The 14,185-nt window shown below is 41.9% G+C and overlaps 1 protein-coding gene and 1 long non-coding RNA gene across 2 annotated transcripts; both read right to left on the bottom strand.

The window, feature by feature from the left end:
* On the bottom strand, positions 1–1,412 carry LOC145431187 (uncharacterized). The gene is made up of 2 exons (XR_013911533.1): positions 162–1,412; positions 1–43 (listed from the first exon to the last, which is right to left on the bottom strand). It is a non-coding gene; the product is annotated as an uncharacterized LOC145431187 (long non-coding RNA).
* Positions 1,413–2,198: 786 nt separating this feature from the next.
* Positions 2,199–10,472, bottom strand: LOC113029638 (uncharacterized). Its single transcript, XM_080306775.1, has 4 exons — positions 10,164–10,472; positions 7,677–7,752; positions 6,198–7,466; positions 2,199–2,619 (listed from the first exon to the last, which is right to left on the bottom strand). Exons 2-4 carry the CDS (start codon positions 7,692–7,694, stop codon positions 2,296–2,298), a joined length of 1,611 nt encoding a protein of 536 aa, XP_080162901.1. The 5' UTR covers positions 7,695–7,752; positions 10,164–10,472; the 3' UTR covers positions 2,199–2,295.
* Between the last annotated feature and the right edge of the window lie 3,713 nt (positions 10,473–14,185).

Here is a 14,185-nt window from a genome sequence, read left to right as displayed (position 1 = left end):
TTAAACCTCCTGGCTGGTGCGCCACATTTGTGTAGCACCTCTACTCAGGACCAGTACACTTTCACTTCAAATAGAGACCCTAGACATCTTAATAGGTTCAGAAGGAGGTTTTGTTTTGGAGACTCACAAAAGGAATTGGCTTGGAAATGAACAACTGAGACCTTTATTGCCTCAGTACCATTCATAAACATATACAGCACAATAAACCAAACTGCACACTAATAGTGCATTTTAAAGGTGAATAGATATAAAGCAGAACAAATAAAATAAAGACAGTCGAATGAAAGACTTATACTGAATTGTATCAGAACTCTTTTGAATGAATAAAACGGATGGAAGTATTCCCGTTGTGAAGTTTGAATTGTCCAGTCTGAATTGTCCTTTAAAGTCGTTGAAACCCAAACAGGTGTACTGTAGCGGAAGTGTCAGTGTGCAAACCCTATTATCTGGGATAGGGCTTGTCTGAAATACAGGGATGCTTGAATCAGTTTCTCAGGCAAATCCTACAATCCGATCGCATGGCTGGCCACATCATTTCATGATCATTCAGGATCTCATTTGGGCTGTTCTCGCCGTCAGTGGTTCTCCAGAATCCTTTCTAGTAGTTCAAAAAACCAATCTACACAAACAGTGCAGAACAATGAATTTCTTTTCCATCTTGTGTTCTTAACATGAGCTCATGAACTTCTTTTCCAAATGTATTAATAACAAATGGCATTCCATTTAGCTTTACCAAGTTACAAGAGTTACAGTAACTTGTTTGTACCAGTATCAACTATTTTATCACAATTATATCACAATAAAGAACATCAGCAGCTTAAACAGTAATGTAAATAGTCATCGCAATCAAGGTTACATTCATCCATAAGGCTAACAAGCAAATGTAACTTAATTCACAGTGCAAGTACTAATGAACTTGAAATATGCTCATTTCTATTAAGACTTAACCATTCTAATATAAACAGAGCTAGTGCTTCTATCTGAATACCTCCCCGATCGGAATATGGCTTCGTGGGGGTAGGGTAGCTAACAGCTATTAGCAGCTAGCATCGGCAGTAAAACACCTTTAGCTCAAAGCATTCAACACTTATAACACACTGTGAAGAACAACAAGAAAAGTAAAACAACACACCAAATTTGATGAACAAACGGCATGTCACTCACTGGGATATTCCAACACAAATAACTGGACAGACGTTATTCCCTTTGTGGTCAGAGTTCGGGGCCTAATAAAAGAGTAGCTTATTAGCATTTATACGTAAAACAATCTGGTCTCATTAACCAGGTTACCAAATACTTTTCGGTGAGCTCCGACACACACTTGACTGCCATCAGAGAGGGAAGATCTCATAGGAAGAGACAGGTAATGCTTCCTGCGCACTAGACGCACGGTTGTCAGAACACAAAACTGCATTACAGCACCCCCTTCTGACAATAACAGGCTATAGCCTTAGATAAAAAAAAGAAGGGGGGGGGGGGGGGATTTTACGGCCCTGTATTTCACATGGGTTACACTATTATCTAACAATTCTCAGCCTGTAATTTTGTACTTACTATATAAGTCTAGGATATTCTGTTCAGACTAATTTGGCGCAGGAAAATTGCACCCTGACTTAAACTGGCTATGATATCTAAGCATGTTTGGAAATCCCTCTGCAGCTCTACATGTCAGTCTCAATAATTCAGTTCAATCATAGAGCCAAATTCACTCTTTTACCCCATTATTACATGGAGGGCCAACTCTTAATGAGAACCATTGCAATGTATATATATATAAAAATTTTTTTTAAAAAAATTCACTAAATGAACTTTATTTAATCACTATATTCCTAACATGCACAGACAGTGACTTCTCTCTGCATGTCTTATTTTCACCTTTGACCTTCACTGCGATGTCTGGGAGCCCGTCCCCTTCTCTCTGCCTCTCACACATCCAGTAGCAGGCCATGTTTGTGCCTTCATGAGCTGTACCATCCAGTGTTTTGCTTTATTAAGTCTTTATTATCAATTTTTTTGTCAGTCTCGTATTTACATTTTTCTTTATATCCGGGAGATCTCTCAATCTTGCCAAATCCCATTACACACAATGTACATATGTTTGCACTTCACATCTCCTTTAGCCCATTTTTAGAGACTCAAGTTCATTTATCAACACTTAACTGTTGGAATATTTCCTAAAAATAAACTGAACGTTGAAACCAAATATTTCCTTGGATTTATTGAAATGAATATTTGCAAAGCAATCAAAACAGCACAATCTTCACACCAGCATTGACACCAAAAATATCACCTCTTTTATACTCCTTGTATAAATTGTATCCTACCTACACCCGTTTTCACACCTTCTCTTGTGTGATTAGGTAGAGGATCATTAGGAGGTCCCTCTAAGGGGGACGCTCCCACAGAGCTTAAATCTGGAACTCTCCACCATTTGACCTTAGACCTGAAGAAGATTCTCGGTTGAGAGGTGAAATAATCTTCAAGCAATTTAAAGAAGTCCAGATTTTTAGGGTCTGTTGCAGAGTGAAAGTTTTTCCACAAAAGGTCACAGTGAAACTCTTTCCCACCACCACAGTGATGACAGGGTTGAGAACTGGATCCTTCTGTGTCGGTCTGCTTCTAAACAAAGACACAAAGACAGTGTAAGTCAGGGAATTCCTTCAACATTTTAATTCTGAAAGTGGCCTGAAATAAAAAGTAAGCTGATTCTGAGGGGGTCAGGTGGGATACACTGATTGGTTTTAGTTAGATGACCCTCCTGTTGTTCAGTTAGTAAATACAAGTAAAATGGATTGATTCTTATAAAGCACTTTTTTACTCTGCCTGAGCACTCAAAGTGCTTTATACAACACGGTAAAGCACTTTGCATGCTAGAGTAAAGTGACCTGGTACTGAGACTCAATAGGTCTTTGTTGTAGAGCAGGCGTAGGCAACCTTTCTGATGATGAGTGGCATCTAAAATTTCCTCAAAAGTCAATGTGTCATCGCAATAATTGCATTAACAATAAATTTAATAATGCTGCATATCAACAGTTGCACACTATACAGAACAACTTTATAGAACTATATTTGCTATATTTCAAAAAACACTTTTTATCCATAACATAACATTTAACCATAACAGCAAAGGAAATATACAACAGAAAATGCAGATGGTAAAACAATGATAAGAAAAAAGTAAACTGGGCATATATGACTTTTCTTAATTCAGGGATTTGCAGGTTAATGTGATCCCTGCCCCTGCTTTGTATTTGCCAGTTGTATTATCTGGGGATCACATTTTGTAACTCGCTGAAGTGTCCCGTTTTTCAACCCAATTCTCGTCTCTGACTTCGGACGGCTTTGCACCTTTTCTGCCAGGATTTTCTTTAACCACATCAAAACAATCCACAAATCGTTCCAGAACATTTCCACAGCTATGCCATCTGATAGCACAGTGGAGTGGGATTTCTATGCATGAGCTATCCATCTCGTCGAGCACAGACTGGAATTGGCGGTGTCAAAGCAGATCGCTTAACGATAAAGTTCACGATTTTTGCCACTGTGGCCATGGCGTCATGAAGATCTGAATTTGACATCTTGGCACAAAGGTTTTCTAACTCTTTTATTCAGTGTTGTTTAATGATGAGATGACCAACTTGTTCCTCAATTAAGGTAACAGCACCCCTGTGTTTTCCAGCAATGGCTGGTGCATCATTATTTGTCACAGCACAATGTAATGCCAATGCCTCGCTCATCAAAACACTCCTTAAAAACCTTGCCAATACCCTCACGTGGTGTGAATAAGGCACGGCGGGACCACAGATCATCATTTAGAGCGTGTTTTCACACGGCGGACGTGATTGCAGACCTGCACGGCGTCGCCGACCACGCCTCACCACACCCCACATCACGTTTTTTCAGGCATCGGGGTTAAGCAGAAGAGTTCCTCTTGTACTTCCACATCACAGGATCTTACCAGAACAGCCAAACGTGGAACCTCACTGATATCAACGCTTTTGTCCAAAGCTACACTAAACACCTGGGCTTCTTTCAAAGCAGCTGTTTGTTGGGCTCTGACATTGTTACCTATTTCCTGGATGTATCATTCCACAGTTCTGGCTGATGCAGGTATGTCTTGAATCCTTGCTTTAATTGCATCTTTGTTTGGAAGCCCATTAAATAACATCTCTGAGCTTGAGAGAAAAGCCTCCTTAATAAATTCTCCGTCTGTAAACAGCTCTCCATGTTTAGCAATGCACTGCCCAATACGAAAACTTACTTATGGTCCATGATGTTTAGCAGCTGTAAAAACGTGCAAGAGTACTTGCTTGCTTCTCATATCTTGACACAGCACGTGTAATTGATTCAACTTTCTCTGCCTCATACTTGAAGCTTCTTGATCTTTCATCTCAAACTGTTGTTTAACATTGGAGGTCTGGCAACCAACACTCTCAAGGCAAAGGGCACATACAGCATGATCTTTCTGTTGCACAAAACCCCAGTCTTCTGTCCAAATTGGCATAAAAGTCCAGGAATTACCTTTTTTTGCTCGCTTTAAGGCCATATTATACAGGACTGGCTAGCTAGCAGCATCCCTCTCCCCTGTAATTTTTAGCCAATTGGAAAATCTCCTCCTTGAATCGCTACCTTATCGTGGTGGAGGGGTTTGTGTGTCCCAGGGATCCCAGGGGATATGTTGTCTGGGGGCTTTTGCCCCCCCGGTAGGGTCTCCCATGGCAAATTGGTCCTGGGTGAGGGACCAGACAAAGAGCGATTCATAAGACCCTTATGAAAAGAACATCGAGGGAACAGTTTACCCTGCCCGGGATAGGGTTACCGGGGCCCCGCCCTGGAGCCAGGCCCGGGGAGGGTGCCCGAGGGCGAGTGTCTGGTGGCCGTGCCTTAGTCCATGGGGCCCGAAGAGGAGACATGGGCCTATCCTCCCGCAGGCCCACCACCCGCAGGAGGCGCAATAGGGGTCGGGTGCATTGTGTGCAAGTAAGCTATTAAGACTCGAATGTACACTCTGTTCGTGTTTTCCTCCAAAACAATAAGCTCTGTTGGAGCAGCCTTTCAACGCCTCTCTCTGTCTCTCGCAAGAAAAGTTGACCCACAAAAAAAAAAAAGTAAAGCTATTTTTCGGCTATGAGCCCGACACGGAACCCATATTAGTCAAAGGTCCCTTTACTACGGTTCAGAGCCGCAGACCTTCAGTAACAGTAATAAATCACACAGCAATAGTACATTCACATAGTTGTAAAAAGCATGATAATATGTTAAGTAATCCAAAGTATTCAGAATACTTTACTCTCATTGAGTAACGTAACGGAATACGTTACAGAATACATTTTGGAGCATGTATTCTGTAATCTGTAATGGAATACATTTTAAAAGTAACCTTCCCAACACTGTATATGGGGCACAACGATAGTGGGTCCATTCTTCATCAATGGAAACCTCAAGGCCACTGGATATTTGAAATTGCTACATGATGATGTGTTTCCCTCTTTATGCACTGAAGCTGGCACGTTCCCTGAGTTTTTCCAGCAAGATGGTGCACCACCACATTATGGGTGCCAGGTCCGAGCATCACTAGATGAACAGTTTCCTGGAAAGTGGATTGGTTGTCGTGGGCCAGTTGAATGGCCCCCAAGGTCTCCCAATCTGACCCCCTTAGACTTTTATGTTTGGGGTCATCTGAAGGCAATTATCTATGGTGTGAAGATACGAGATGTGCAGCACCTGAAACTACGGATACTGGATGCCTGTGCTGGCATTTCTCCTGCGGTGTTGCTATCAGTGTGCGAAGAGTGGGAGAAGAGGGTTGCATTGACAATCCAACACAATGGGCAGCACATTGAACACATTTTAAGACAGATATCTGTGTTTATCTGTGTAAGACAGATAAACACTAGAACGGCCTGTGAACATAGTTATAGTGGAAAAAGAAGCCAGTTTCTCTTTGTTTCCCTCTCCACCATTGTGTTTATTATATTTGAATGAAAGTGCAACTGCAAATCCTCAAATATGGATGCAAAGTTACAGTAATCATGGTTTTTAGTTTGATGACTTATTATGTTCTTTACTGACATTTTCAAAATTCCAGTAGATGCCATTGAGTCCAGTAGAATTATTAACATGCGAACACAATTTAATGAGAAGAGTTGGTCCAAACAGTCAGTCTTAAATAAGAAGATAATAATATACATACATACCTCACAGTAACTGCACTTGCAGAGTTTCTTTCTGGTGTGGATCTGTTGGTGGATTTTAAGGTAACGTGGCGCTTTAAAAGTCTTCTCACACAGGTCACATTTATAAGGTCTCCCCACAGTGTGGGTAAGCATGTGGCGTTCTAAGTCTTTATATCTCACAAACGGTTTCCCACACTGATCACAGCAGTAAACGTCATTTCCAGTGTGAATGCGGAGGTGAATATTTAGGCTGCCTAGCAAGTGGAAGGTTTTTCCACATATGTGGCAGCTGTACGCCTTAAATCCAGAGTGGATAACTTGATGACGCTGTAAGAGGCCACTGTGGGTAAAAGCTCTGCCACACTGATCACAGCGGTATGCTTTAACTCCACTATGGATGAGTTGGTGTGATCGTAAGCTTCCAGCCAGGGTAAAAGATTTTCCACACAAGTCACAGGTGTATGCTTTAACTCCACTGTGGATGAGTTGGTGTCTTTTTAAACTAACAGCCTGGGTAAAAGACTTTCCACACAAGTCACAGGTGTATGCTTTAAAGCCACTGTGGATGAGTTGGTGTGTCTGTAAGTTAACAGCCTGGGTAAAAGATTTTCCACAAAAGTCACAGGTGTATGCTTTAACTCCACTGTGGATGAGTTGGTGTCTTTTTAAGCTTCCAGCCGAGGTAAAAGATTTTCCACACAAGTCACAGGTGTATGCTTTAACTCCACTGTGGATGAGTTGGTGTCTTTTTAAGCTTCCAGCCTGGGTAAAAGATTTTCCACACAAGTCACAGGTGTATGCTTTAACTCCACTGTGGATGAGTTGGTGTCTTTTTAAACGTCCAGCCTGGGTAAAAGATTTTCCACACAAGTCACAGGTGTATGCTTTAACGCCACTGTGGATGAGTTGGTGTGTTTTTAAGCTTCCAGCCTGGGTAAAAGATTTTCCACACAAGTCACAGATGTATGCTTTAACGCCACTGTGGATGAGTTGGTGTGTTTTTAAGCTTCCAGCCCAGGTAAAAGATTTTCCACACAAGTCACAGATGTATGCTTTAACGCCACTGTGGATGAGTTGGTGTGTTTTTAAGCTTCCAGCCCAGGTAAAAGATTTTCCACACAAGTCACAGATGTATGCTTTAACGCCACTGTGGATGAGTTGGTGTGTTTTTAAGCTTCCAGCGTGGGTAAAATTCTTCCCACACTCGTCACAGCTGTATTTTTTCTGCCCCTTTCTTCTGTGAGGTTTGTCGGCCTCCTGAGAGCGCTGACTTCTCGCTCCGTGTTGGTCCTGCAGTGACAGAGATACAAACAGAGGCAGTGAGTGAAATGCAGTCGTGGAACAAACTGAAACTGACTCCATTAGTGGAATCAAAGATGTCAACAATCACATTGTAGGTGTGTTACCACCACCTTCTAGTGATAGTATGACATTACAATTATGAGCTACAATGAGAGTTGTAACCTGCACACAGGTTCAATAACAGATATTCTTGCTCACCTTTTGGGTTGAAGTCATTGTTTCCTCTGTAGTGGCTGAGCTGAGTCTAAATGGCTCGTCTCCTCCTGATGATCAGCTGGAACAAAAATATATTTATATGTATTTCATCCTTGACCAAACGAAGCTGAGATGGAAAGCTCAAATCCACTCAAACTAAATGTCTTCAGTCAATGTGTCAGCCTTATTAAATTCCGTTCTTTTGAATTCTTTTGGCGACAGAGAAAGACTGGACTCAGAGTAGTCAAGCTAAAAAAAAAATAAAGATATTCATTTTACATTTCCGGAAACGGAGGCCTGTCACACTAACACACGCTTTTTCCATCTAGTTTCCTGTGTTTTATTAATATGGTGCAGCAGCTCTATACTTCTTGTTTCTTAACGTCCCCTTACTGAAGCCTCTGTTGCTAGGCAACCTGTCACCCTCTAACCTCGTTCTTTCTCACAGACTTTATTACAAAGCACAAAAAACAATATAATCAGAAAATAAGGACTAAGGATATATATTTATTTCGTAACAGCCTCTAGTTAAAAACAGTGGTGAGAAAAGGCACTAATGAACCTCCACTGATTGAGTAAAAGAAGTTTGGTGCTTCATTTGAACCTCATAGATTTTATTTTAAAAAAGGAAAAGAAAAATACTCTACAAAACAGAAGGTGAGCTGATAGTAAGAGGGTCATCATCTGACACTACATCAAGATTCTCAGACCATGTCACGGTTCACTTGATCCCTGCAAACAGGCACAAACTGAAACTGTCTTAAGCTTTTGTAAAGACACTGAAGCAGTGGACTGATGAGGCTGTGGAGAATCTGCAGGTGTGTCTGGACTGCACCGACTGGGAGGTTTTCAGGATTGTTAACAACAATTTGGATTATTATAGAGATGCTGTGACATCAGCTTCTGTGAGGAAGCTGCACAGCATCACACACCAGACTTTGTAGGAGTTCACTTCCTCTCATGTGTTCATCCACAGCAGCTGTATGGGCTCAAAATGTGGTCATAAATATTTTGTACTTGTAAAAAAGATTTGTGTGTGCGTAAAAAAGATTTGTGTGTGTGTAAAAAAGATTTGTGTGTGTAAAAAAGATTTGTGTGTGGACTTAGAAAAAAAACCCCTGCAAGTTACAAGTACGGATTTTGACCCTATTTTTCTTCCTTTCATCTGATTGGTCAATGTCATGTCAATCACAAATGTAACAATCCAATCAGAGAACAGATGGGTTTGGCTGTCGAGGGGCGCTTTTTTTGAACTGCAGGTCTTTGAAGGGAATAAATGCCCTTTTACATGCCAACCCAGCGTTTTCCTTCATCACCACGAAGGAAAACAGTCTGTGGTCGTCCGAGTTTGGTGATTTTTGTGTCACAGGTCTACGTGTTTAATACAGGGACTTCCACAGCCTTTTCAACAGCGCTGCGGACCGCGGGGTGGGGGCGGGCAGTGTTTTGGAAATGACAGTCTTCATTACAAAGCTTTCTTTGTTATGAATTAGCATACATGTTTTTATTGAACATTTGAAGAACTAGCAAAAAAAACAAACTCTTGTAGAGGACATAAAGTCAGAGATAGAAAAGACAAGGAGCAGGTGCATCTAGTACAGGTAGAGCTGCTGCAAAAACCCACAGAGCCCAGCAGCCAGCGTAACATATTCTGGATCCTTTGCTTTTAGTTAGCAGTTAGCATTAGCAGCGTATCCTGCATCCGATGTGAAAGGACTTTTATGCTGCGCACTGTGACTCACAGCAATGGTCCTGGGTCAGCCCTGACTTTGTGTTAAACTAATCCTAAAGTAATAATGGTATTTCTAACCACTGACATACCACAACTTTTTCCTTTCAACAGCTACTGAAAGTTAGGGGACCTAGCTGCTATCGATATTTATATAGCGATCCTCCAGCTTCAAACTGTATCACCCTTCAAGGACCTGCAGTTCAAAAAAGCGCCCCTCCGACAGCCAAACCCATCTGTTCTCTGATTGGATTGTTACATTTGTGATTGACATGACATTGACCAATCAGATGAAAGGAAGAAAAATAGGGTCAAAATCCGTACTTGTAACTTGGAGGGTTTTTTTTCCCTAAGTCCACACACAAATCTTTTTTACACATACAAATCTTTTTTACAAGTACAAAATATTTATGACCACATTTTGAGCCCATACAGCTGGACAATAAAGTTTATTGTGACCCTGATACTGCAGCAGATCGCTCTGACTTCCTGTTATCACTTCAAATAGAAATGAGGCTGTAGAGGTTTGGTGCAGGCAGAAAAACAGCTGCAGGGACAATGAAAAGACTTTTCTGCTCCAACTTCTCCCAGCATGCTGAGCTAATGATTAGTTGGTGTTTTTCTCCAAACACTCTCTCACTCTTCTCTCAACGTGTTCACAATAAACTGTGAACAGACACCGAGGAGAGCAGCAGAAGACCTCATTCAGGAGCTAAACTCAACATGAACTGAACTCACAGTAAAGTTAGCTCGGTGCTTACCTTTAGATGAGCCCACAAACCGAGAGAAACTCCGCGATGAAGCTGCAACTCTTTCCAAACACAGGAAACAGATCAGGGAGCAGAGACCCACGTGGTTCACGCTGATCGCAGCTACGATCCAGGAGACAAGGGTGGGCAGATCGATGCAGATATCGATCAGGACGTTGGTAGTGGTTTATGATCGATGCTTTAGTTTGTTTCTCTCCTCTAAGTTCACTACTTTACTCCCGTTTCATGACAAAGCAGCTCTCTCTGCTCGACTCCCGTCCTGCACACATTTGCTCCGCCCCACTCTTCCGACTCTGCTGTGGTTTGTTACTGTGTGGTCACGTGACTGCGCTACACATCGTGAGTAGGTGGGGTGTTTTCCAAAAGTACCTCCTCTTTCCTTTTCCTCGGTTCTTTTCCTGGGCCTCGTTGAAAACGTCATCATGGGAAGGAGAATTGCTAAGGACACAGGAAAAGAGAAGAGCGGTGCTGAGAATTGGAACAGCCTTACACTAGTCTCTCCGTATCAATGGCTGTATCCCAATTAAGAGACCGTACGCTTGAAATACGCGCACTACGTGTACTACGTACGGTGCGCGGAAGTGAGAGGCTTGTGAAATGGGACGGTCTAGCCTTCGTCGGGCCGTTCAGGTTGCCTAGCAACCATGATACTATGATGATGATACAGCTTTGTTTGACAGAAATGAAGGAGAAAATTTTTTTTGTTTGTCATTCATTTTTGTCATGACATCACTTTGATTAGTTGAGTATCTGAGGCTGAGACCACGAGACTGTAAAAACATGATTGTTGGGCTTTATTTCTGTACTGAACAGTCATTTCAAGATTAGTTAGTAAATAACAATTATACATATATATATATCGGGTCCTCTAGGCCTGGGAGCTTGAGGGTCCTGCGCAGTATCTTAGCTGTTCCCAGGACTGCGCTCTTCTGGACAGAGATCTCCGATGTTATTCCCGGGATCTGCTGGAGCCACTCGCCTAGCTTGGGAGTCACCGCACCTAGTGCTCCGATTACCACGGGGACCACTGTTACCTTCACCCTCCACATCCTCTCCAGCTCTTCTCTGAGCCCTTGGTATTTCTCCAGCTTCTCGTGTTCCTTCTTCCTGATATTGCTGTCATTCGGAACCGCTACATCGGTCACTACGGCCGTCTTCTTCTGTTTGTCTACCACCACTATGTCCGGTTGGTTAGCCACCACCATTTTGTCCGTCTGTATCTGGAAGTCCCACAGGATCTTAGCTCGGTCACTCTCCACCACCCTTGGGGGCATCTCCCATTTTGACCTCGGGACTTCCAGGTTATACTCGGCACAGATGTTCCTGTACACTATGCCGGCCACACAGCAGTGTGCTCTCGTGACAGAGCGGCTGTGTGTATTTGTGGCCTCGCTAGCAATGCGGCATTTCATCTCTGAGGAAGTGATCCCAGAGAGAAGTAAAGCAAGTGAGTAAGTTCATCTCTGAATGTTTGTAAAGCATTCCCGTGTTAAGCTTAACAACCGATGTATGGCGCAAGTGCCTCTTCTCCCTCCCTCTCCTGCTGCTAATTCCATCGTGAAACTGATTAATGATCAGCTTTTCGGCTTTTCTGTCGCGAGTCCTTCTATCTTTTTTTTTGGCCCACTTTGCGCCAGAAAGAGGAAACCAGCGGCTGAACAACAGTAGCACGTTTAAGCTTGATAAGCTGTTGTTAGAATTTATTTAATATTACTTTCTAAACCAGGATCTTTTTCTACGTAACTGACGGCTGGTAAGTTTAGCCAGGGGGGCCGATAGGGCATTAACAGGGAAAAGGGGGGCACAAAGGCATAATTTTCTTTTTTATTCTGTTTTAAAATGTCTAGCTTTTAATAAATAATTATCTAAATCTTACACCCAAAGTTTTAATCTGATGTAAAATGTATAGAAGTCCAATACTGTAAATAGTAACTGTTAAGTCTAATATACCCTAGTAAGTTATAGTACTATTTCCTTTGGGAAGGTACCATCTGTGCAGTCTGCAATTCTGTTGAAGAAAGATGCTGAATCTATTTAATTATCGTTGAAAAATAATTTATTTATGTGCATTTATTTCACACTGCATCAAATTAAAGTTGATTACATTGATTAAGCATCACGAGGTGGAGGGTGGGGGCTGGTTCCCTATTTTCTTTCTTTTGCTTGGAGTTTGCAACCCTATTCGTACCAGAATAGGAAGGATGGTGTTAGATTTGTATTGTTGATTGTCATTTATGCTTAGAAATATCTACTGATTGTATGCTTATAGTTGTATAATTAATGCCATGGTTTTTAGATGAACTGCTGGACTTCCAGGCCAGCAGGTTTAGGGAAGTCGTTTATGGGGTCACACTATAACTGACCCCCCCCCCCCCCCCCCCCCACACACACACACACACACACACACACTTGCACAACGCACAGGCAAGGTACTCTTTGTGTGTATGTAAACGTCATATGTTGATGAACCTATGCATATTCATCTAACCACAATAAAATTAGTGCTATGGGGAACCTGGCTGAGAGTCCGACAGAGGTCAAGTGGGCGGAACGACATCTGGCTCCGGTCTCCCTCATGCATGAGTAACACAAAGAACTTTGCTTACTTGGTGTTCGGTGCTTTTGCTGTGTAGTTAAATTGTCTCGTTCCAGCGGTGGGCCTGTGCTAGACAGACCCAACAGATGGAGCAGGTTTAAGTTTATTAGATTGATCACTGTTGCTGAACTATGAAATATTTTGGGTGCAGTGTATTTTTTACATACAGGTATAACAGAATAGCTTTAGTGTTGTTGTTTATTTAAACTTGAGTATGAACTTATACAAAATGCAGCAAGATATTAAAAAACTATTTTATTAATTAAAAGACACACTACATCGGATTCATATCTGTATCGGCAGATATCCAAATTTAAGATATTAGTATCGGACATAAAAAAGTAGTATCGTGCCATCTCTAGCACAAACATCACTAATGTCTCATAACTTTGCTCACATGTGGCCAACAGTAATGTTTTAATGTTCTTCATTATTAAACATTTGCACATGAATAAATGCGAAGTTCACTCTTCGGCCGCTCCCTTCTGCCGCATTTTGCGGCAAAATTATCCACACCCACCGCCGCGCTATGAATTGTGTATCCCAAAACATAAGCCGCATTGTTCAGAGGAACCAGCCTTCGCGGTCTATGTGGGCAGGATCCTTCGAAGACTGAGAAGGCTGGAAATGCGAGGCTGGAAACTGGGACAGTCTAGCTTTCAGATTTGTGTCACCAGCTGTCTCAGTGGAGTTTAATATTTAACAGGAATAATTGTAGAGGCAAAGCCTACGCTTGAAGCCACTGAGGTGGTCGTTAACGGGGGTGACACGATGTCCCTGGTATGCATGAATTAATTAAACAGTCCAATAGCTCCAGCAGTACTTATCTCTTCCTTTTTGGTCTTTATTCCAATATCATCTTAACATAACAGCGCAGCGGTCACCAGTGTTGGGTGTAATGCGTTACTAAGTAACGCGTTACTGTAATTAAATTACTTTTCCACTGAAAAAATAGAGTAACTAATTACTGTTCAATGTACTTGCGTTACATTGTAAAATAATTAAACTCGCTGAATATTGTTATTTAATTTCAATAATTTGTCTTCTAAACATAGAAGTAAACTCTGCCGCTTTAACATCGCTGTAGTGTAGGTGCGTGTCATTTCGCACCAGTTTGCTGCATAGTTGTATTCTAAAGCGGAAGATGTCGGACTCGGCTGAAGCGAGTGGCTGTTTTATGAAATGGACATATTCCCGTCTCTTCACTTTTCTGAAACAAGCAGACAAGAATATTACAGTAATATGTAAGCTATATGTCTTGGCGAGAAAAAACTATCAGCAGCTGTTAATAGCATGAGTAATCTAATGAAGCGCATGACATGAGAGCATAGACGAACACTTCTTGTTCATCATCCATGGATAACACCATGGCAACTCCTGCTAAGCAGGCAAAGCTGGATTTTACTTCAGCAGCACA

The sequence above is a fragment of the Astatotilapia calliptera genome, chromosome 9 (assembly GCF_964374335.1).
Source record: "Astatotilapia calliptera chromosome 9, fAstCal68.1, whole genome shotgun sequence".
Classification (NCBI taxonomy): domain Eukaryota; kingdom Metazoa; phylum Chordata; class Actinopteri; order Cichliformes; family Cichlidae; genus Astatotilapia; species Astatotilapia calliptera.
The sequence above is the reverse complement of the archived record's forward strand: the minus strand, read 5'-3'. Positions and strand labels throughout refer to the sequence as shown.